Source organism: Carcharodon carcharias, chromosome 3, assembly GCF_017639515.1.
Source record: "Carcharodon carcharias isolate sCarCar2 chromosome 3, sCarCar2.pri, whole genome shotgun sequence".
Taxonomy (NCBI): Eukaryota; Metazoa; Chordata; class Chondrichthyes; order Lamniformes; family Lamnidae; genus Carcharodon; species Carcharodon carcharias.
In genome coordinates this window covers 183,743,428-183,769,078 of record NC_054469.1, presented here as the reverse complement: position 1 = coordinate 183,769,078, position 25,651 = coordinate 183,743,428, and the positions used below count along the sequence as shown (strand labels likewise).

At 41.9% G+C, this 25,651-nt stretch overlaps 1 protein-coding gene across 3 annotated transcripts in view; it reads right to left on the bottom strand.

Annotated features, from left to right (window-relative positions):
* Positions 1 to 25,651, bottom strand: part of dtnbp1a (dystrobrevin binding protein 1a) — a 213,446-nt gene that overhangs the window by 2,232 nt on the left and 185,563 nt on the right. For 2 of the 3 annotated variants that reach the window (XM_041184287.1, XM_041184290.1), the window contains one exon: positions 9,733 to 9,876. In XM_041184287.1, coding sequence (XP_041040221.1) covers positions 9,733 to 9,876 — 144 coding nt within the window. Of the gene's footprint in view, positions 1 to 9,676; positions 9,877 to 25,651 lie in introns of all 3 variants that reach the window. The other variant, XM_041184289.1, reaches the window with a different exon arrangement.

Genomic DNA, 25,651 nt, shown 5'->3' with positions numbered 1-25,651 from the left:
AAAAAAGTTACATTAAAGCTTTTTGTTTAGAATGCTGGACTTACCAAAGAGCACATGAACAAGCATAAAAGCGTGCAGAAATATGCACTAAAACTGATCCTAGGTAATGCCTACTAAAGCTACTCTGACTCAATCAAATAACAATGTGAGACAAAGCTCTGTATGAACTTTGCTAGAAACTTCTTGAATCCTACCATCTCTTGCCAAAACTACACAAAATTGTGCGATGGAATTGAAAAAAGACACCATTCCAGAAATAAGATATCGAATGAATAGATTGTGAGGCAGCCCAACCCCCTACTTTATAAAACTCAGTATGCAAATGATTCAGAATTCAATGAACCTGACAACATATGGGATCTATGGACTTTAATAGAAAATGCAGGGTGCAGTAGACCTTTCATTTCTCTAAATTAAGGAGACGTACATTTGCAATGTATTGTAATTATTCCCATGTTGAAATGATAATTGTGTAATCCTTTTATCTTATACTTTTTTTATTTTAATGATTGCCCATAACAATGTCCTGAATTATGATTACTTGTTATATTTGTATCATCATCACAATTCTACACATACTGCCATGATGATTTTTCAATAAGCCAATTGTCTATCTATCTAAAATACTGGTTAGACCCTAGCTGGATGTTGTGTACCACGCTTAAGAGCAACTGCTGCAGAGGAGAATTACAAAGATGTTACCAGTAATGAAAGATTAGAGAAACTGCAGTTGTTCTCAGAGCAGAGGGTGAAGAGGGGAATGATCTTGATAGGACAAATAAGGGACTGTTTCCAGTGGTTGAAGGGTCAGTAAACCAGAGGACACATTTAAAGTGAATGGCAACATTTTTATACACCAAATTGTGATCTGGAAACAGATTTAATATCTTTCAAAAGGAAATTGGATAAATACTTGGAAAAAATTACAGGGCTATAAGGAAAGAGCAGGGGAGTAGGATTATTTTGACAGCTTTACTAGCACAGTGTGCCAAGTGGCCTCCTCTTGCGCTTTATCATTATATGTGCAAACTTTGAGAAGAAACCTGCTGCATGAGGGAAGGGGGTGGTGGTAAAGTAAATGAAGGTCAAACCCACAAGTTAGTTGGGAGTGGCCTCTGCAGTACAGGAGATGGAAGCTCAATCCTTCACCATCAGGGCAGATCTCAACAGCTATTAAGCTAGGGCCAACACAATTGTTTTTTTGCCCTTTCTCCCCCCAACACTTCAGTAAAAGCTGTCTGTTGATGGGTTACAGTTCCACCAGCAGCAGCTTACCCTCCTGCATTCACCACATTAGCCATTTTTTATGGACAATTCTAGGTGGTGGCTAGTGACAGACTAAACAGTGGTATGGGATGGAGGAAAGAAGGAATGTCATCTAGCAGGATCCGTTCTCAACCTGTACATACATACATGTAATGGTTCTTGGATCATGATGGGGCTAAAAGAGGCAAGATCCCTGTACAACTTTCACACTCTCCAACAAGGCAGTGAGACCTGCCTCAGTGTCACATCAGATAAGATCTGTTAAATTATCACAGAGCAGATTGAGCCCAAAGCCTTCAGGTCGATTCTATTTCTCACTAGCTTAACCAGTCAAAACATTAGCAGAGCCTGCGTTGGTTGTCTAAACCCACACTAGGTATTGGAAAAGCATAGCCGATATTTGTTTCAGTGAAAAAGACAACTTAGCTTGCACACCCTTTTATCCTCAAACCTTGAGCAGCAATGAGGGGTTGGTGATTGGATGTTGATCACTGGGCAGCCCAAGTGTGGACTGTTTTCTGGACGATCCTGATACAGATCTTTCATTCTTGCTGGATTGCCAAACAACTGGGAGCACTTTTGAATTGTCCATGTCAACTTGAGATGGGCACCAAAGTGCAAGTTATCCGCCAGACTCTTAATGTCACTTAAATATACTACTCGCAGTTTGGGGTTTTTCATGTGTTCGATGGACTAATCTGTAGTCGGCCTCGATCCTTCAATCGCTGTCTGATTCAGAACAGAGGCCTAGTCAATTTCTACTAACTGCAAAAGTAGACACCAATGAAAATAAGGGTGAAACTCAACTGCAACCATATGAATTGCTGATGATTATAAAAACAGTATCATGGTCATCTGTTACTGTGAAGCCCTACAAACACTTGGTGCAGGTTTGAATCTGATTTTAGTTAGTACTTTAAGGTACAAAAAACACTATAAACTATACCCACCATCATAACATAGATTAAGTCAAAATAGATTGTGCTGGAAAACTACATCAAATAAATCTGACTCAGACTTGCAATGCTTTCTAGACCAGAGATAAAAATTGATGGAGCATTCATTCAGCCCTTTACTACCATATGTGTGGGAGTGACATCTAACAATATCTTAAAAGAAGTCATCCCTTATGCTGGCTAGTTCCTGTTGTCATTGATGGCAACAGAACTTTGCATTTATATGGTGCCTTTAACTTACAAGGGCCAAAGTGTTTTACCAAGCCATTGGGAAAAATGGATGCTTCTCCAAAGATTTAAGACCAAAGCAGGAGGCTTAAAGCAATAGTTTAAGAGTGAGGGGAGAGGTAGATGGATTGAGGCGGGGGAGAAATTCACTCAATGTGGCTATTTGTCCACGCTAGTTATGGGTGGAGGATGCAAAAGACAGAAAGGTCCTAACCATGGGAAACCAGACAATGATTATAGCCTGACATTAATATAAACTAGCTGCTAGTAAGAAGCACTGTTGACACTACATTCAAATTCATACTAGAATAATCAATAACCACACAAGTCCAACTACGAAACCCCTCTTCCAACAACATTGCTGAGTTTGTCCATAGCATACAATGTTATTTTCAATATCACCACAAAGCAAAAGAACAATTCTTGTTGTACTACACACAAAACGTGAGACAGAAATGGTAACCAAGAACAGGCATTGAGGAGAGGGAAGAGACAGAGAACAAGAAGACATGTGGCAAATTAGAGGGGTGAGGGTGGTGGAGGGTGCTGCTTCTCTAATGTGTATTTGTCGAGTGTAAGACAGGCCAAGTCCACTAATGCCCAAAAACCTAGTTCCTGATTTTGTCCAAGCCATGGCAAGCAGGGAGGAAGAAAATAGACATGGGGCAGAATTTTGCCCTTGGCATGCTGGCTTGGTAGGGGCAGTTGGGAAGCTGACTGCTGCCTGCGATCCAGCCCAGAAGGCAATTTCACACTGTTTTACCCAGTGTGAAACACTAGTGCTACGCACTGCCTGTGCAGGCTGGGGGAAGAGTGCGAGCCAGGCGAGCGTGACCTTCGCACATGCGCGCAAGCGCACGCTACATAATCTCCGCGGCAGAGAGCTGCCTTGGGGATAAACTGATTTTTTAAAAATTATGAAACGTGCTCTCATGTGACATGAGCAGGGGCATGCTATTAATGAAAAAATTAGGTTTTAATTTGATTTATTTGCTTTTGGAAACCTCATCCTGCCCATGGCTGAGGTTTCCATGAAAGTGCAAAGGCCGCTTGGCCTTCTTGCCTGTGCAAAGGCCGCTTGGCCTTCTTGCCTGCCCATCGACCGCAAAGTTGGATGGACAGCGAAAAATTTAGGTAATTGCCTTAATAGGCCTTTTAATTGTCGACGGGCCCGCTGGCCAAAATATTGCGAGTGCACGATGACGTCAGGATGCACGCCTGACGTCATCACGCATCATTTTACGTTCAGTCGGGTTAGGTGCGGACATGCCCACCAAGCTAAAAATTTTCCCATTAGCTATCACATCCTGTTCCTTCACCACATGGTTCAGTTTAGATATAAAGGGGGACAAGGGGGTTGATTGCCTGTGGTCAATGGATCTTATAAACCACAAATATAAAAAGTGATTCTGCACTCCGAGCATGGAGTTGTGCCTGGGTGCAAATACGCTTTAAGGGTGCTACATAGAGGAGATAGGAAAATGGACACGGAGTCAAGGGAGAGGGACAAAAGTTTAGTCAGAGTGGCAGTTTTTAAGGAAGGACTTAAAGGAGGACGAGAATATGGTGAAGAGATTTAGGGGAGGAATTAGAGATGGAGGCAGCTTAAGACATGGTGGGGCAAAATGAAAGTGCAATGCATAAGACACCAGAGTAAGGGAATGGAGATTTCAGTGGGGAAGTGTTGTGTGACAAGAGGATATTAAAAGGATAGGAGGGAATTGAACAAAAAGGTTGAGAATTTAAATTTCACAAACGTAGATAAATGAGGGGTGAGGAACAGGTGCAAAATGGTGCATGATTGGATATGAGCAATGTTTTGAACTAATGACTTTTTGGAGGACAGAGGAAGGGATCAGGTGGAAAAATATGTTGTGAGAAGGACACAAAGAGACCGCAAAGAGATATAAATGGGTTAAGTGTGTGTCCAAGAACATGGCAGATGGAATATAATATGGAGGAAGGTGAGGTTATCCACTTTGGTAGGAAAAATATAAAAGCAGAATATTTTTAAAATCATGGGTGACTGTGATTCACATACAAGGACATTCAGATCTCTCTGGATACCCACATTTTCCAAAGTTAACATGCAGATACCGCAAGCAATGAAGAAAGAAAATGGCATATTATAATCTAACCCCTTTACAATAAAGAAATCGTAGTGCAATTATATAGCACCTTGTTGAGATCACACTGGAAGTAACTGTATAGTTTTGGTCTCCTTATCTAACGAAGGATATACTTGCCTTAGAAGGTGTGCAGCGAAGGTTCACTAGACTGATTCCTGGGTTGAGGGGATTGTCCAAGTAGACAACGAGGCCTATATTCCCAAGAGTTTAAGGAGAGATGATCTCATTGAAACATAAAGGGCTTGACAGGTAGATACTGGGAGGATGTTTCCTCTGCTGGAGAGTCTCGAGCTAGGTGTCACTGTCTCAGAATATGGGGTAGGCTGTTTAGGTCTGAGATGAGGAGAAATTTCTTCATGTACCCCAGAGAGCTGTGGATGTTCAGTCCTCAAGTATATTCGAGGCAGGGATTGATAAATTTTTGGATACCAAGGGAATCAAAACCCTTATTTTATGGCTAAAAGTTGACTTGATTGAGGTCTTTCTCTAGAAAAGAGGCAAGAACCCCAGCTTGTTCAGTCATTCTTGATAAGTATATCCTCTTTGTTCTTGGGAATCTGTTTTGTACCTTCTATCTTTTTCATAATAAGTGCAAATGCAGTCTAATCTAGGTTCTGTATAATTTTTCATGTAACCTCTGTGCTTTTCAACTCTGCCTCATAACAAGTGAATTCCATTGCTTGTTTGCTTTCTTTATACTGTATTGTTCAGAGTATGTGATCTTCTTATTCTTCCTCACATTTGTCAATATTCAACATTAATTTGCTAAGTGTGAGACATAGCCAACTACATGGCAATCTATCCAAAGTTCAAATATTACGGTATCAATTAAGGGGTTGGAAACAAAAATATCTATCATTTGACCAATTAGTGAGTGAGGTACATACATGCATATCTTCCCACCCCCATGAGTGACAGAGAGTGGATGTCTATCCACAAGATGGCACACTTGCACCATCACAAAGGGCTTGACAAACAATGAAACTGCTTTTTCAAAACAAAACAATATAAAGAATCAGACACAAATGGGCTTGACAACTTGGCATAACACTGGCAAATTACACCCGAATCCCAATTAGTTTTTTTCAAAATGCATGTGCATTTGAATCTAAAAAGATTGAATTGAAAACAGGATGAACTTCATGTTAGCTTCACACTTAATCTTCATCACACTAGCACACAGTGAAGGAGGAATGCCTAGCACTTATATGTGATCAGTTAAAACCTAATTATAAACCATGCTTCCCATAAAGACCATATAAAAGGAAGTATCTTTCATATATCTGACAAGCAGACTCTCAATTGTGATGGGTAGAGTCATCATTTTGAATGATTTGAGATATTACAGAACCCCCTTTCTCATCAAAGAAGCATACATTCTCAGATTTCTTCATTATAATTCTTTGAAATTAATAAAAACAGCTCAATCTGACTGAGTCAACAATAGACTAATGTCAAATGAAATTTCTACCTGCTAATTCTGAAACCCCAAATAGTTATCTCTATGGGATCCTTAAATAATTGGAGATTTGTAACCATTGCTTTGTCAGATCTGGTAACAATTGCTGAGCATGATCTTATTAGGGAGTAAGGACCTTAATGCACTCTTGCAAGGATTAATGAATGGCCTAGTCTAGTTTTGTGGTCTAAATGATCCAAACACTGCTGAGCTTGCAACTTTCGTTTAACAGCACACAATGTTTGCTTTACCTCAGGCCAGGTTTGTTGGCTGCTTCTAAAATGCCTAAGGAAGAAAAGGTCAAGTCACAAATACCATTGTATGTATGATAGGATACTAGGTCAAAGGCTTTGTCTTTATGCCAGCAATGGAATAAACAGCAATTGGTAGCACTCTCACACAGGAGAGGCCAGGTTCCAGGTTGAAGTCCCACTCCAGGATTTGAGCAAAAAAAGCAGCGCAGTACAGGGACAGCTGCACTATCGAAGGTGTGATCTTTCAGATGAGGCATTAAACCCTCATCCAGTCTGCCCTGGATTTAAAAAACGCACTATTTCAAAGAAGAGCAAGCGAATTATTCCTGGTATCCTGGACAATATTTATCTTTCAAGCAGCATCACAAAAAACAGATTATCTGGCCATTACCACAGTACTGTTTGTGGGAGCTTACCGTGTAAAAACTGACTGATGTGTTTCCTACATTACAACCATGACCACTACACTTCTAAGGGTTTCATTGGCTGTATAGCACTTTGAGACTCCAGTGGTTGTGAAAAGTGCTTTATAAATGCAAGTCTTCTGTTTTTTTTGTGGATTGCATTGATACTAACCATACAGCCTTGGAGTGAGGGGCAAGCACATAATATTTGACGTCATTGATTTGAATTCATCTGAAGTAGCTAAACCTAATAAACTTTGGTGCTCAGATTAAAGATTTATCTACTAATGATGAGGTAACTATACTAAAAGCTGCCTTTGCCAAATCTTCAGGCTCACTAAATCCAAAGATGACAAACAAGCGATTAAAGATACAAGACTACATAATCTGGATTCCGAGGGTTGTACAATAGATCACAGGTTTTCAAAGTGGAGTCCAGTCTGTGAGTTCCCTTTTCTGTGAGGGAGGCCAAGTGCTCGCTGTGAGCACGAGAATTTTGTATTCTATACTTCTCCTGTATTAACAGCCAAGTTAATTCTGTTGTCATATGCAAATAAAAGAACATTTTCTACAAGGGTAGGTGTGGGGTCTCTGGGAATGAGTCATTATTTTCAGGGCTGTTCAGGCGTGACAACAGTTGTGAGTGTGTGCTGCACATCACATATCTCTGAGATAACAGAGAAACTAAATCTTTCAGTCCTACTTATGGATAAAATTCTTTTCCTCCACCATCCTTTCTTCCTCTCCTTGCTAAGGTATGATTCTATGATTGTGTATCGTAAGCAAGTAGCCATTCATCATGTTTGAGCTTAGGCAGTGATTGTCAGAAAGTTATTTGACAATGGGACCGCAGGTCCAGACATGGACATGAGGTGAGAGTGTCTGCCCTTAACATCAAGGCTGCATTTACTGAGTGTGGCATCAAGGAGCCCTAGCAAAACTGGAGTCAATGGGAATCAGGGGGAAAATTCTTTGCTGGTTGGAGTCATACCTAGCACAAAGGAAGATGGTTGAGGTTGTTGGAGATCAATCACCTCAGTTCCAGAACATCACTGCAGGTGTTCCTCAGGGTAGTGTCCTAAGCCTAACCATCTTCAGCTGCTTCATCAATTACATTCTCTCCATCACCAAGTCAGGAGTGGGGGTGTTCGCTGATGATTGCACAATGTTCAGTACCATTCATGAACTGCTTCAGTATCTGAGGAGTCATGTCCAAATGCAGTAAGACCTGGACAATACCCAGGCTTGTGTTGACAAGTGGCAAGTAACACTCACAGAATCTCTCAGTGCTGAAGAGGCCCTTCGATAAACACCTGACCTATCTACCTAATCCCATTTTCCAGCACTTGGCCCATAGCCTTGAACGTTATGACGTGCCAAGTGCTCATCCAGGTACTTTTTAAAGGATGTGAGGCAACCCGCCTCCACCACCCTCCCAGGCAGTGCGTTCCAGACCGTCACCACCCTCTGGATAAAAAAGTTTTTCCTCACATCCCCCCTAAACCTCCTGCCCCTCACCTTGAACTTATGCCCCCTTGTGACTGACCCTTCAATTAAGGGGTCCCTATCCACCCTGTCCATGCCCCTGATAATCTGTACACCTCCATCAGGTCGCCCCTCAGTCTTCTCTGTTCCAACAAAAACAACCTAAGTCTATCCAACCTCTCTTCATAACTTAAATGTTTCATCCCAGGCAACATCCTGGTGAATCTCCTCTGCAACCCCTCCAGTGCAATGACATCCTTCCTATAATGTGGCGACCAGAATTGCACACAGTACTCCAGCTGTGGCCTCACCAAGGTTCTATACAACTCATGCCACACAAGAGTCAGGCAACGACCATCTCCAACAAGAGAGAATCTAACCGTCACTCCTTGACATTTAATAGTATCAACATCCTGGGGGCTACCATCGAACAGAAACTGAACTGGACTAGCTACATAAATACTGTGGCTACAAGAGCAGGTCGGAAGCTAGGAATTCTGTGGCAAGTAAGTCATCTCCTGACTCCCCAAAGCTTGTCGACCATCTACAAGGCACAAGTCAGGGGGTGATAGAATGCTCTCCACTTGCCTAAATGAGTGCAGCTCCAACAACACTCAAGAAGCTCAACACCATCCAGGACAAAGCAGCCCATTTGATTGGCACCCCATCCACAAACTTTGTCTATGTAGCTTTCTATCCTGCCATCTAAATCATTAATAAGTACCATGAATAGTTTAGGCCCTGTGGATTGCCACTGGTTACCTCCTGCAAATTAGAGTACCTGCCCATTATTCCTGCTCCCAATCTCCTGCAGCTTAGCCATTCTCATAACCAGGTCAATAATTTGTCTTCAATTCCATGAAATTCAACTTCAGCTAACAGTGTCTTATGAGAGACTTTATCAAATGCCTTCGGGATGTCCATATAAATATTATCCATATACGTTCCCTATCCATTGCTTGTGTCACCTCTTCAAAAAATTCAATCAGATTCCACAGGTACAACATACCCTTCACAAATCCATGTTGGCTCTCTCTGATCAGCTGAAAATTTTCAAGATGTTCAGTTAACCTACCCTTAACAGTAGACTCTAGTATTTGCCAACAACAGATGTTTGGCTCACTGATCTGTAATTCCCTTGATTTCCCCCTCTCCTTTCTTAAATAATGCAATTTTCTAATCTACTAGGAACGGTTCCTGAATCAAGCGAACTTTGGAAGATCATATGATGATATCTGGATATTTCATTGCGATTACATCCTTGAAATTGTATATACTTTTCCGTGTAAATTGTCTAGGGTGAAGAATAAAACACGAATATATAAATATGTAAAACTATAAAATGATTACAATATGTTGAATCAAAAATAGAAACTAGTTTTGTTAGAGTTACATAGTTGCTGCAAAATATAAACATTCATATCTGTTTATTACCAAATAAAAACTCACAATTTACTTCTGTGATGTATGGCATTTACTGGTATATTTCACTTACTACATGGTTAATTTGGTCTGTCGTCATCCAATAATAAGAACAGTATGTTACTTCACCTAACACTGGTGAGATTTCACTGTTGTCTTCCCCACCCGAGTTGAGAAACACATCCAGTGCTTCCTGGTCAGATATATCCATCAGGTCCATCTGCTCCAGCATGTCAACATTTACTTCCATAGAGGACATGCTTCCAATGGGCTCTGGGTAAAAAAAAAAATTGCACATTAAACAAATACACCAAGACCCAAAAGAACAAATAGATTTTTTTTAAGTATAAAGGTAATGTTGGGAATAGAACAGGATGGAAATAAATAACCATTTTTTTCAGGTCTGAAGTGTTGCAGACTAGTTTGGTAGCACTGCATTTTAAGGAAAATTTTCTGACTATGCACTTTCAACAGAGATGGTGCCTCAACCCCCAGAACATTGAAAATTTGTCAAGACAGGTGTTTGACCATTAATTTAAATTAATGAAAAACCTATCTATTGAATGAATTCCAGAAATGTGCTTCTGGTGAGCAAGACTCTTTCCTCGGCCCCAGTGAGAGCACAAAGTTGCAAAATTTCCCCTTTGAAAATATGGCTCTTATAATATACTTACGTAATTTAGATGATTTAACCTCCAAACACATATTTTCAAAACCAAGAGTGTGGTGAACACTAGAACACCTAGCCATGGAATGATGAGGGCAGTTGGTTTTGTGTTACAACACCCCATCCTGAATTACCAACATTAACTATTTGTTCATACTGAATCTAAGAGTCATTGCTTAATTCTTAATAAAATGGTCACTGAAACCAAATTTTTCTTCTTTGACTAATGGCAATTTTATCAACATCTTTGGAAATAATTAGGGTCTAGTAGCAACCCAAACATTTGAGAGAGAAGGGCTTACCTTCTTTGCAACAGTGCAATTTTAAAATTAAAATATCTGATTGCATTGTGTTTTAGAAAAGTTGTATTTTGTTCAACAAGTTCTGTTACCATCAGGAGCACTGGCTTAAAGGATCCACATGTCAGCAGTGGAACAGAGCTGAAGTAACATCAACTGATAGCAATATTAACTCAGCGGCTTTAGTTTTTACTGTTGTCTGAAAAGCCCATGTTCTCAGACCACTGGTTAAATAATATCTCCAAGCTATATAGCAACAAGGGTCAGCTTCAAACAAGACTGTTTATTATTAGATGCAACAAATTGAGTGTAACAGGTTAAGCATGCGAATTGCTGATTTCGGAAGAAGCATTAGTTAAAGAAAGGATATTGCTAAGAGATCACAAAGCATCAGGACAATGCTCATGTTTATTGGTGCTGGGAGAGAGAGGTAAACAAAGAAATAGGTTTCTTCTTGCGTCAGTTCAGTTTTTCCAGTGATGCTTTTCTATAATGTTTTATGTTGTCGTACTGAACATGACCAAAACTGTAATTAAAAACAGAAAATGCCTGAAATGGGTCCATTAGCATAGATGGAGATTGAATGCAGCCCATGGGGTGGGTGCTTGTCTCTTCTGCAACCTTGTTTATGCCTGAATGGACCTGGAGAAGGAACATGTGACAGGCGGCCATCACAGGGACTGGGGTGTATACTAGTAGTTGGTAACACTGGTAACAACATTATTAAAATTTATAAGTTCCTTTTGTCTTCTACAGTTTAGTTCTTTATTTCTTGTGCCCCCTAAAAAGGGAGCACTTGCGTATCTGTTATGACATTGCAGCAGTCGAGCATCTCCTCATTTCTTTATTAAGATAAGGCATATAACAAGGAATATGAAGCCAACATCTGTTCCCTATTCCAGAGAGATATGGATGTTCACTTATTGATTATATTCAAGTCAGAGATCTGGGGCTGGATTTTACGGCCTCCCGACAGGCATGTTTTTGGCGGGGGGTCATGTAAAATATGTTGGGTGCCCAGCCCATTTCCTTCCAACCTAGTCCCAAACAGTTTCCCATAGTACAAAGGGGGAGTGGGGGAGGTAAACTGCCCATTAGGTAACCCGCCCTTAACTGCCCAATTGGATGGCAATTAAGGGCCTCAGTCCACTTCCATTGCCATAAAACACTGGACAGTGACAGGCGGGCCAAAGTGCAAATGCTGATTTTGAAAGGGCTTCTTTGAAAAGGCAGAAAGGAAGTGGGTGCACATCAATAAGGAGGTGCCCAATGCGCATCAGAGGCACTCCCCACCACCCCCGCAAGATGTCAAATCCGCTTTGCTCCTCCCTGTATGCTGCCCAAAACCCAGTTCCCCACCCCCATCTCCCTAGGATCTCCAACCTCCCTGCCCTAAAACCCCAGAATTTACCTGTCTCTGGTCATCTTCCTGCCCCTCCTTGCAGTACCAGCCACGCCCACTTCTGAGTTCTGGCACTGCTGGGGCTGCTCACCAATCTGATTGGCTGCCAGCTCTCGAGGGTGGAAGTCAGACCTCGAACTTGTTTAGCCTGCTGGCAGCATGTTATCACTATGTGGCAGGGTTTTTAAAAGTTTGGGACTAACTTTCTTTTGGAAGGGGGCAGGAGTGGAATTCAATAATTCTTCTCCCCATATACAGCCCCTGGTTACTAAGGGATTCAGGGGGTCAAATGGCCCACTCCTGTTTCTATTTATTATGTTGTTATTCAAGGATTCTAGACAAGAAATGGGGGTTGGAGGTGGAGTTTGCAATGACAGAGGGGCAAGGATGGATGTTTTCAAGATGGGTGATGACGGCAGATTTGAAGCTTGGGCATGGGGCCAACACTGCCTGAGGAGAGGGAACCATTAATAATATCAGCTAACATAGGGTCCAAAAAGGGAAATCTCGTGTTCGATAGTTTGCTCTTAATAGGGTCAAGAGAACAGCAGATGGGTCTCATAGATAAGCTGAGCTCAAGGAGAGCAAGCCAGAAGATAGGATAGAATCTAGAGAAAGATGTGTGTTTGGGTTAGGCAGCAGGGAACATCAGTGGAAGTTAGCTGAGCTAGCAGCTGGAAGGGAAGTGACAGAGGCAGTCGAACAGATGTTCTCAAACTTTGTAACAAAGGTATCCATCAGCTCATTGCACTTGTTGGAGGTAAGGGCAGAGGAGGCAGGGAGGCTTAAGATGACAGTCTGTAGTGGAAAAAAAGAGGATGGGGTTGGTGGGGTGGGGTGGGGCGGGGGGGGGGGTGTCATTATCTTTTGCAATCCTTCATGTAAATAGTGAATATTTAACAGTTTTAATGATGAAGAGCTGGACCCAATAATTACAATTCACGACTTTTATTTTACTGTGAACTGGTCCATCACCTTGCAACACAGAATAACTTATACTACAGAATATTAACACTGTCATCTTGCAACTACATAAATATCTTCAAAATAAACTTGCTTGAAAAATTTTCTGCAGCGCCAATAAGCCTGTGCTCACGTGGACGGCCTGCAGGCCTCTCAGAAGGTTCAATACTTTCAACTGGACTGGAAGTTGAGGGAGATACCATGTTAAGAAATTTATAACAGATTCAAGTCTAATTCATTAACAAAAGTCCAAGGTTTGTTCTTTAGTAACAAACATTATTTGAAAGTAAATATTGGCATCACTGCTGAACTGAATGAATAAAGCCAAATATAGTGAAAGCAGAGTGTCTTTTAATCATTAGATGGGTGGCTTTTTTAGGGAATGCACCTCCCAGGGATAGCAGGTCGCTTAAATTTTCAATTTACATGCTGTGACTCTGAAACAAACAAATATTACTGCCATAAACTTGCTCAACTGTTTGGACCAGTTTTATTTATTTCAATAATACAGGAAGCAGTCAAAACTCAATGCTTAATAAAACCGAGGTTTGAATACTTATTTGGCTAATCGTCTTCTTTTCCTTTTTCTGTTTCTCTATTCTCTTGATGCCTTTTCTACTATTTTAACTTTGAAGTTGGCTTTTTCCCCTATCTAGCTTAAATCTATAACCTCAAAAATAATCTTCAAACCTTTTATGTTCCATTTTCCTCCAAAATGGCTACCATTTTGTTTCTGGAAACTAGTTCCTAAAACCGTTTTCAAAGGTAATGTTTTCATTCTATAGTAAGCCTCAAGTGTTGAAATCTACATACTTGCAGAGAAGCAAAAAAGGTCCGAATATATACTCATTAGTAGGCCTGGGAGCCAAATTAAAATAACTTTCAATGCTCAAAGGGTTAAATTGTCTCATAACATTTCGATTAAAATGTATCATCTTCCAACTTTTGTTTATGATCATCTACTCAAACACCAACTCGTGTCCTCTTCTCTATACTGCTGACAAAAGCATTTTGCTTTCATCCTGGTGTCCCCAACTCATTCCATCAGCTAAATTTCAGTTTTTGTCTTACTCTCCAATCTCTGCCTCCAATGTCTCTAAACTGAATCCCCAAATCACACTAATTCTAAAAAGGATAGGGCTCTTTCATTCTTTTTTTCTTCCAGCCATTCCACCCAAGCTAATTGTTCATACCTTTCCCATACAGGGTACCTGGACTAGATTAAAAGGCAGAAAATCAACCACTACAGAAAGGAAGAAAACAAAATTAACAATGTGACAACTGAAGATCTGTTTCAAGCACCAGCCAAAATTCCATTAGGACTAAGAAAGTAAAAGCTATTAACAAGCCACCAATGCTAATACTCAAGCTTCTATTTTCTATTGTGAAATGGAAAGCAACTGGCATTGATATAATGCCTTTAATGTAGATGGGTGAGGGGTAATTGGTGTGGAATAGGATTTGGGCAACAGGGTTTTGGATAAATTGAAGTTCACAAAAGGGTGGTGGATGGAAGTTTAGCCAGGAGAGCATTGAAACAGTCCAGTCTAAAGGTGGTAAGGAATAATTGGAGGCCTGCAAAATAGATGGCTGATGTGATGGAAAGGATACAAGGATAAAGAGGATGAGGTTGAGGGTCAGTTTGGCTCAGCCTGAAACAGTGGCTAGGGAAAGGGCTGAAATCACTGGCAAGGATACGGAGGTTGTTACGGGGCTGAAGATGATGCCTGTGGTCTTCTCAATGTTTAACTGGAGGAAAGTGCTGCTCATCCAAGGTTGGATACCAGACAAGTAGTTTCATAACACACAGTGGAGGGGTCAAGAGGCAATGGAGAGATTAAGCTGTTGTTGTCAGCGTTATTGTGGAACCTGATCGCATATCTGTGCATGATGTTTCCAAAAGGCAACGTATAGATGAGGAAGGGAATGGGAGTCCCGTATTGAATGTTAGAAGATTCTAGCGGTAATGGCAAAAAGAGAAGCAATTTCTGAGATTTTCTACTAGGAGTTCCACTAAGAGTGAAACTAGATGATGGTGATACCACTGAGCTGGATGATGGGAGAGGGGCACTACATGACATTGGTATGGCTGACTATGCCAAAAGCTGCAGAGAGGTTTGGGAGGGATATTACACCAGTCACAGAGGATCTGGGCCATCTTGGTGCAGTGGCAGGGGTCAATCTTTCTTTAGAGTGTGCAATCACTTTGGGTTTGAAAGGAAAGTGAACAGTGTCTGAGGGGAGGAAACCATTTAATGAGCATGGGGGCTGGGGAGGACAGTTTGATGGTCTTTAGGAACAGTACAAAGGGAGCAATGTGAAGGAATCAGTGAAATATTAAAGATTCTGAAGGGACTTGATAGAGTGAATACTGAGAGATTGTTTCTGTTGATTGGGCACACTCAAGATTAGGGGCCAATCATTTAGGACTGAGGGGAGGAGAAATTACTTCACTCAAAGGGTTCTGAATATTTGGAATTCTCCAACCCAAAGGGTTGTGGGTGGTCATTTAATACATTTAAGGCTGAGATAGACAGACGTTTAGTCTCTCTGGGAATCAAAGGATATGGGGACAGGAAAGTGGTGTTGAAACCCAAGATCAGCCATGATAGTACCGAATGGCAGAGCAGGCTTGATGGGCCATGTGGTCTACTCCTATTCTCATTTCTTGTGTTCTATGATGAAATATGCTCAGAGGGAAATATGAGAGGAAAATGAGAAATGGATTCAGGGCTAGGGCTCGGAGGAGGTTGCACTAGGTGGGAATTACGAAGTGAGTAAGCAAGCAGAGACAGCCGAATGGATGATCTCAATCTTAATGACAAAGAAACCATGATGGTCAGAGTAGATGGTGCAGATTAGAGGAGTTTAAGAGGATTGTTTAATGTGAAGAAAAGTATTGTGATGAATAGAAGGCCAAAAGCTAGCCAATGGTTACTTTGAAAGTGTGATTGTAAGTGGCTTGAGCCAGAGTGTTTTTTCCAAGTATAGATACAGAAGGGTAGACAGGCATATTGGAAGAGGGCAGGGGGATGCGGGTGGTAAGTGATACAAAAAAGTAGTTGGAAACGCCCTTATCAGTGATTGAGATCAAAGAAGATAGCAAGGTCAATCATTAAAGTGGCAAGTATTTCGGGAAAACAGGAAAGCAGTGAAATCAGATGAGTGAGGAGAGGTAGAGATCGAAATCACCAAGGATGAGAAGTTATTCAGTGCAAGGCTGAGGGAGGAATGTTGAGAGAATATCACTGTGAGAACTTCAGGGTGGTGTTTTGAGGGGCATGGGACTATAAATGAAGGATTTCAATAGAGTGATGATAGAGATGAAACAAGATGTAGCACTCAGCAGAAGATAAGGTGTCACAGGATTGGGCGTGGGTGTGTGGTGGGTCTGGAGTGGAGGATGTGGCAGAGGGTGGGGAGCAGCAAGAGGCCAGGAGCAGCAGGGAGTAGGGAGTGGCAGGGGGTAAGGAAGAGACCAAGGTATGCTTTGGTGTTGAGATTTGGGTGGGATATGAGTTGAAAAGTACAGATTGGGAGGCTTTGGTAAACAGCAAGGTTTCACCAGCTGCAAATCAAGTTTCAGTACAAAGCCATGATGTCAATGTAATCATGCATAATAATGCCACGGATGACAGGAGAAAAACCTCCTTGCAGATTTGCAATGGCTACCCTCAGATAATTATAGAACTCACATGGGAAGGGGAAAGTAGTCACAACGTGTAGTAAATTCTAAAATAGTGAAGACACAATATAGGCATTAATTTAAGAGAACAGAAAAATAATTTAAATGTATAAAACATTTGATGTATTCTTCACTCCCATTTATTTCAATGCCAAGGATAATTGTAGATATTGCCACTGAATTTGCAATCAAAACCTGCTCTACAACTAACATCAGTAGCGTAGTCTCAATCAATGGGTGGGAATCAGATAGCTTTCCGATTAAATCTGGAGTCAGGCAGGGCTGTCCTCTCTTGCCTGTTCTTTTTGTGTGCTGCATAGAACCCTTTGCTGAGTCCATCAGGAAGGATCCGAGCATAAGAGGAGTGACAATCCCAGGCAGTGGAGGCACTCAGATCAAAGCCTCCCTGTACATGGACGTTGTTGCCGTCTTCTGCTCGGATCTGCTGTCGGTGCGCAGACTGATCCACATCTGCGACCAGTTCAAACTGGCCTCGGGAGCCAAGGTAAATTGTGGGAAGAGTGAGGCCATGTTCTTCGGGAACTGGGCTGGCCGATCCTTTGTCCCCTTCACTGTCAGGGCTGATGGCCTGAAGGTGCTGGGGATATGGTTCGGAGGGACCAGGGCAAGCGTTAGAAACTGGAAGGAGTGAGTGTCTATGGTGAAAAGGAAACTGGGCATGTGGGAGCGACGCTCTCTCTCCATTGCCGGTAAGGACTTGGTCATCAGGTGTGAGGCACTCTTGCTGTTGCTGTACGTGGTGCGGGTCTGGCCTATTCCACACTCCTGCATGGTGGTGATCACCTGAGCCATCTTCCGCTTTATCTGGAGGTCGAAAATGGATCGTGTCCGCAGGGACACAATGTACAAGCCTCTAGATAAAGAAGGAAAAAACGTGCCCAACATCGCCCTCATACTGATGGACACCTTTGTGTGTGGCTGCATCAAGCGGTGCGTAGACCCTCAGTATGCAAACACCAAGTGTCACTATGTGCTGAGGTTCTACCTGTCCCCAGTGCTGCGAAGGATGGGTCTGGCCACACTGCCGCGGAACGCTTCAAGTAGTTGGACCACCTGTCCCTTGTGGAAAAATTTATGCAGAGAAACACCTTTGACCACAAGTCCATCAGGCAGTGGTCGGCACGTAATGTCTTAGAGGCCCTGAGAGAAAAGGAGAGGGTGGATCTGGTGGGATGGTTCCCCGAGCAGACTGTCAAAGTCATTTGGCAGAATGCCTCATCGCCAGAACTTTCCAAAAAGCATCAAGACGTAGCTTGGCTGGTGGTGAGGAAAGTCCCCCCTGTCAGATCCTTCCTACACGCAAGGAGTCTCACCCCCTTGGCATGTTGCTCTCGAGCTGGCTGTGGTGGGGAAGAGACCGTTGTTCATCTCCTTGTAGATTGGTCCTTTGCAAAGAAGATCTGGAGAGAGATGCAGTGGTTTCTGTCGAGGTTCATCCCGAGCAGTTCTGTGACACAGGACTCTGTGCTCTATGGGCTGTTCCCAGGGACACACACTGAGACAAACATCAACTGCAGCTGGAGGATCATCAACTCGATGAAAGACGCTCTTTGGTCTGTCCGAAACTTGTTGGTCTTCCAGCGCAAAGAGTTGTTATCGACCGAGTGTTGCAGACTGGCACATTCCAAAGTCCAGGACTACGTGCTGAGGGATGCACTAAAGCTTGGGGCAGCTGCCGCAAAGGCGCAATGGGGAAGGGTCGCTGTCTAAGACCTTTCTGCCACATTGCACTGAGGGACTGGGAACTGTGAAGAGCCCCTCGGGATGTACAGCTCAAAATGAATGTCTGCTAATGATTGTAATATTCATTGTTTGTATTGATGTACCTTGTGATTCATGTTGTAAAAGTTGAACCTGATTATATTTTTGTGATGGTGATTTTGAAATGGTTTGAAATGTTGTTGAAGATTTTTTATGAATAAAGTATATTTTTGCAAAAAAAAATCAAAACCAATATTAAAATGTTTTTAAAACAATTTGCAGTGTACATCCAAAGCCTGCCTCTAAATTTGGTAGAAAATTCAGCATCAAGTTTTCGGCTCTTTCAGTCCACTTGGGGAAAATCACTGATGTATCAGAAATTTCCTAACCGCTGTAGAATTAATCAATAGCATTGCCCAAAAGAAAGTTAAAGGATTTTTCCTTTTGCAACTAATGCGAAGCCATGCCCCTTTGTCAGCATGAACTGGAGACACATACTTAAGGTCTGTCACTGCTCACCACCCTCTTGGCAAGGCTCACCCCTGCAGAGCACCCTTAACCACCCCCAGGGCAAGGCTCACCCTTCCCCTGCCCCCACCGCCGAAACAGGGCTTGCCCTTCCCGCACGCTAACAGGGCTTGCGCCCTTCCCTTTGATCCTGTCAACCACAGAGCTCGCTCCTGCCCCTGCCACCCTCCCCCGCTACCCTGGGCAGGGCTGATCCCACCCCTGCACCCCCCAAAACAGGGCTCACTCTTCCCCACACCCTGCAGGGCTCAGCTCTGCCCCTGGCTCCCTCCCCACTAACCACCTCCCTGTAGGGCTCACGCTGCCCTTGCTCACCACCCCCCTTGCCCTTGCTCACCCCCGCCGCCCCCTTGCCCTTGCTCCCCCCAACCCCCTGCAAGGCTCACTCTTCCCACCCCATGGTAGGGCTCACTCTTCCTTCCCTCCACCACCCCCCAACCCTCAGTCCAGGCTTGGACAATGCTGACACTTCCAACACCGGCAACGCAGAAGCTAGGGATTTCGAATGGTGCACCAGGAGGTGTGTATAGGAGGGAGGTGAATGAGGGTTGGTGAATATTGTCGGGGATTGCAGAATTGAATGGTTAGCATTGTCAGGGGTGTGCAGGAGTGAGGGTGATTATTGTCAAGGAGTCTGAGGGGAGTTTTATGATCATTGTCTGGAGGTGATGAGTGTTGCCCTGGGTGCAAGACAGTAAGCATTGCTGGTGGTGGTGGTGGTGGTGGAAGGGGGTGGGGGTGGGGGTGGGGGGGCACAGGGTGAACACTGGCAGTAGGGGTACGGGGAGGTGGCAGGATGAACACTATCTGGGGATGGATGGATGAGCAATGTCCTGTGGTTGGGGGATGGAGGGTGAGAATTGTCAGGAATTGGGAGAGGCAGCAAGTGGAGGCAGGGATCAGCGAAAAAATGGTAAGTTATTAAGAGGTGGTAAGTTAAGTGTTAATAAGTCAGAGGATTTTTGGGCCTCTTAGGTTCAACTCAGTCAATAGGTTTTTTAATATAAAAATTACAGGTCAAGGACGTAGCCAACCCTTATTAGATACTATCTTATGGGAAAATTATTTTCGTTTACGTTTTTGTTTACATTGCTGTTTATTTAGGAATACATTAGGAGTGCTAAATGAGAGCTAGTTGTATTACCCTACGTTTATACTAAAGTCCATTATCATTCTATTGCTTAAATGTTCTGGATCTCAATGTATTTTACAAACACTGACATTGTGGGTGGAGTGGGCATAGAGGCCAGGAGCAGAGTGAAGCAGTCAGAGAGGGTGAAGTCAGTGGTAGTCAGAGAGAGCGTGGCCAGGAGCATCTTGTTCCATGTGGGAACTCCAGGGGTCATCTAGTGCCCTGGATAACCATGTGCATAGGAAGCGTCATCAGCTGGAGAAGTTTGAGCTCTGGATTTCAGAGCTTGAACCGCTCTTAATGTCACTGTGGTATATCTGAGGTTCAGAGCTACATGGATAGCATGTTTCTGAAGGTCATCACTGTTGTGTATTGCACTAAGACTAACACATACTCAACTGCCTGCGGCCATTATTGAACTAACTTTATTTACGCCTTCCCAGAGAGCAGGCAAAAAGTTCAGAGTTTCAATATATTAAGACTCCCGACTTAAAAACAACTTAGACATTAAAATGTAAAACGGTCTATGTATCCAAGTTCCCAGGACACAATATGACTAAAGCAACATCAACATTACCCGAAAACTTAACAGGTTGGGTTGCATACTTGTTTTCACTGTGATCAGAACAAAAACATACATGACCAATTCTGCCAGAGTAACTTACATGTTGAAAAAAAATTGTACTTCCTTTACACCAGTATATATTTAACAAAAATATCATTTGACAAAAAATAATGAAAAGAACAACTTTTTCCTTCTTCTTTCCTACATACTTTCAATTAATATATCTCGCTTCTTTCTCTTTCTGTCTGGGTATCTCCTTCCATTTCCACTAATTTAACTCTGCTCTCTCAACATATCTGTTTCAAATCTGAACTTTTGACTACTAACTCCACTTAATGGTTGGGACTGTGACCTTGATTTGTGTTAATCAAAGACCCTGACACACTTTGCTCTACCGGTGGATTCTGTAATTCTGTAAACTTTCAGTTTCTTTGAGACTTTCACTTGGGAATATAGGACAGATTTGGACTATAGGAGGTTTATCATGCTCTCCCTTTGTCAAAGTTCCTCTATCAAACAAATGATCTACATGACACTGACCAAGTCTCTCGCCAATATTCACCAGGTATGTGAATATACCTAATCGCTTTACAACAACTCCAATCACATATGCCCCATATCACCTTAGTGGTTTTTCACCATTATTTTCTGACCAGTGCTGAACTCTCCAAGTTTCATGCCTCATATATCATGGCCCATCTTCACTTTGTCTTGTTTTTCTATTACCTTGCTATTGACGTCAGACTTAAGCAAACTAAACTTTGTCCTAGGTGTTTGTTTGAACACAAACTCTTAAGGTGAGCAACCTGTTGTAGAGTGTGGGGTTATTGTATAAGAGAACAGAAAATTGCCTGTCCTGTATTGAAAATAAACATGGAAACTACCGCCTAGCTTGCCACCTAGCAAGTACTTCTGCAAAGACCTCTTCACAATCTGTACACTTCTTTCTGCAACACCGTTCGATGCTGGTGATATAGTGATATTAGAGTTTGTTTGACTCCATTCTTACTTAAATACTTAAAATCTTTTGACATAAACCGTGGACCATTATCTGACATTGACATCTCTGGCAACCAATAAAATGCAAACCAACTTCTCAAAATATTAATAGTTTTGGCATTTGTGGTTGTAGGCATAGACTCAATATTTATTTACACCGTATAGCTATCGACCAAAACAAGGTACTCTTTCCTTTCCACTTCAAAGAAATCAACATGTACTTGTTCTCACGGTTTTCTTCTGTTTGACCATGGAATGAAGTGAACCTTGTTTGGATCATCTCTCATTTCAAGACACAGGTGATAACTTTTCACCAACTCTTATCTACCTTTGGATACCAAAAACAGCTTTTCACTACTGCAAAACCTGTGTGCTCTTGACGAAATTCCTCTAACAATTTCTCTCTAAACCCTGGCTAAAAATGATTCTTAAAGTCCATTGGAAACAGCTTAATCTAAAACAATCAATCCATTTCTATGTGCGAAATACTTTTGCAATTTCTCATCATCAAACTCTTTAAGCTAGCCATTCATGCTATAATTGAGCACTTTACTGAAGCACATCCTTACGAGTTTCTTCGCTAATTTCTCTGGCAGACACTGGCATGTCATTTGTGTATGTAAAGTAATCCCTAGGTAACTCAGTAGCTAGAAATAAATCAGTCTCAATGGGAAATTTTGAAAGAACGGTTGCATTCGCATTATCTGCTAATTTACATTATTTAATATCGTACCGATGGGCCATCAAAACCAACAACCATTTCTGAAGCTGTGCTGCTACTAGAGTGCGTACTCCCTTCTTTGAATCAAATATAATCACAAGGACTTGATGGTTAGTTAGCAAAGTGAACTTCCCACCATACAAGTATTTGTGGAAGTTAGTAACATCATATATGATTGCCAATGCCTCGTTCTCAACTTGAGTAATTTTGCTCTGAAATTGTTGAAGTACATGAAGCATATGCTACTTGATTCCACATGCCATTGTTGATTATGTGAAATAACACCACAGCTAACCCGTGGTGAGGTATCGCTTGCTGAAACCAGTTTTTCTTGGGATAAATGGGTCAAAATGGCATCACTAATCAATACTTTATTTCTTCAAATGCCTCTGACCGCTCCACAGACCATTCTCAATCTATTCCATCTTTGAGCAGTTGATATTGGAGCGAATGTAGGAACATAGGAGTTGGCAATTCGACCCCTTGAGCCTACTCTGCCAACTGTATGAGCTATATTGGGGCTGAACTTAGAATAATCAAGAATCCCTATGAATGTTTAAGTTCTTCTTTGTTCTCTGATCACGTTGCTTTTAAAATCCTCATAACCTTTTCCAGTGTTGACTGGATATCACCACCATCTATTGTCAAGCCCACATGGTAATATTCATGGATTTATGGGAAATGAATAATACTTTTAAAAACAAAATGGGGAATGGATAATCTGCTTTGAAACAAAATTAAGTTGAGAGGTCAGGTGACCTCTCCTTGTCTGCCAGTGTACTTGAAACTATACAAGGCTGGAAGTCAGCCTGCTTGCCTAGACAGGATATTATAATGCAAATGGCCTTTAGGGACATTTCATTCTGAAGGCATTAAAATGCAACAGGTTTTTCCGGTGACCATAAGATGTAGGAGCAGAAGTGGGCCATTCGGCCCATCAAGTCTAATCTGCCATTCAATGAGATTATGGCTGATCTGATAATCAATCCTCAACCCCACTTTCCTGCCTTTTGCCCATAACCCTCGAGACTCCCTTACTAATTAAAAGTCTGTCTATCTCAGCCTTGAATATACTTAACAACCCAGTCTCTACAGCTCTCTGCGGTAAACAATTCCACAAATTCACTACCCTCAGAGAAGAAGTTCCTCCTCATCTCTACCTCAAATGGGTGACCCCTTACTCTGAGATTATGCCCTCTGTCCTAGACTCTCCCACAAGGGGAAACAACCTCTCAGCATCTAACCTGTCAAGCCTCCTGAGGATCTAATATGTTTCAATAAGGTAGCCTCCCATTCTTCTAAACTCCAATGAGTACAGGGCCAACCTACTCAACCTCTCCTCATAAGAAAATCTCTCCGTACCCAGGAACAACCAAGTGGACCTTATCTGGACTGCCTCCAATGCCAGCATATCCTTCTTTAGATAAGGGGACCAAAACTGTTCATACTATGCTAGGTATGGTCTAACCAGTGCCTTGTATAGTTTTAGCAAGACTTCCCTATTTTTATACTTCAACCCCTTTGAAATAAAGGCCAGCATTCCATTTGCCTTCCCTATTACCTGCTGAACCTGTATGCTAGCTTTTTGTGATTCATACATGAATCCCTCTGTGCTGCAGCTTTCTGCAGTCTTTCTCCATTTAAATAATATTCAGCTCCTCTATTTATTCTGCCAAAATGCATAACCTCACATTTTACCACATTATATTCCATCTACCAAGTTTTTGCCGACTCAGTTAACCTGTCTATATCCCTCTGTTGACTCTTGGCATCATCCTCACCACTTGCCTTCCCACCTACTTTTGTGTCATCCGCAAACTTGGCAATAGTACATTCACTTCCCTCATCCAAGTCACTAGTATGTATTGTAAATAATTGCGGCCCTAGCACTGATCCCTGCGGCACTCCACTAGTTACAGGTTGCCATTCTGGAAATGCCCCCTTCTCCCAACTTTGTCTTCTATTAGTTAGCCAATCCTCTATCCATGCTTATATAATACCCCCAACTCTATGGGCTCTTATCTTATTAAATAACCATTTATGTGGTACCTTATCAAAGATCTTTTGGAAATCCAAATATATTACATATATTGGTTCCCCTTTATCTATCCTGCTTATTACCTCCTCAAAGAATTCTAATAAAATTGTCAGGCATGATTTCCCCTTCATGAAGCCATGCTGACTCTGCTTGATTAGATTATGTCCTTCTAAATGCTTTGCTATTACATCCTTTATAATAGACTCTAACATTTCCCCAATGACAGATATTAAGCTAACTGGCCTACAGTTACCTGTTTTTTTGACTCCCTCCCTCTTTGAATAAGGGTGTTACATTAGCCGTTCTCCAATCCTCTGGGATTTTTCCAGAATCTAAGGATTCTTGGAAGGTACTACCAGTGCACCCACTATCTCTGTAGCTGCTTCCTTTAATATCCTCGGATGCAACCCATCAGGTCTTGGGGACTCATCAGCTTTTAGCCCCAGTAGTTTCCCCAGTACATTTTCTCTAGTGATAGTTATTGTATTTATTTCCTTGCCAACTTTTCCCCCTTGATTATTTAATATTTTTGGGATACTATTAGTGTCTTCTGCCATTAAGACTGATGTAAAGTATTTATTCAACTCCTCTGCCATTTCCTGGTTCCCCATTATTATTTCCCCTGCCTCACTCTCTGAGGGCTTATGGTTGCTTTGGTCTCTTTCTTCCTTTTTATATATTTAAAGAAGCTCTTACTGTCTGTTTTTATATTACTTGCTAGTTTACCCTCAAAGTTTATTTTCTCCCTCTATTATTTTATGGTCATCTTTTGTTGGTTTTTAAAACTCTCCCAATCCTCTGGCTTACCACTAATCTTTGCCACATTGTATGTTTTTTCTTTCAATTTGATACTATGCTTAACTTCCTTGGTTACCCATGGTTGGTTTATCCCCTTCCTAGAATCCTCCTTCCTCACTGGGATATATATTTGTTATGAGTCATGAACTATTCAATTAAATGTCTAAAATTGCTCATCAACCGTCTTTTCTGTTAAAATCCTTTCCCAGTCCACTCCAACCAACTCTGCCCTCACTCCTTTGTAATTACCCTTATTTAAGTTTAGCAGTTGTTTCCGACCCAAGTTTCTCCCTCTCAAACTGAATGCTAAATTCTACCATGTTATAGTCACTGTTTGAGGGGATCTTTTACTCTGAGATCATTTATTGAACCTGCCTCATTACACATTTCCTGATCCAAAATAGCCTGATCCCTGGTTGGATCCACAACATTTTGTTCTAGGAAATTATTCCAAAGACACTATGAATTCTTACTCATGGCTACCTCTTCCAATTGATTTTCCCAGTTTACATGAAGATTAAAGTCACCC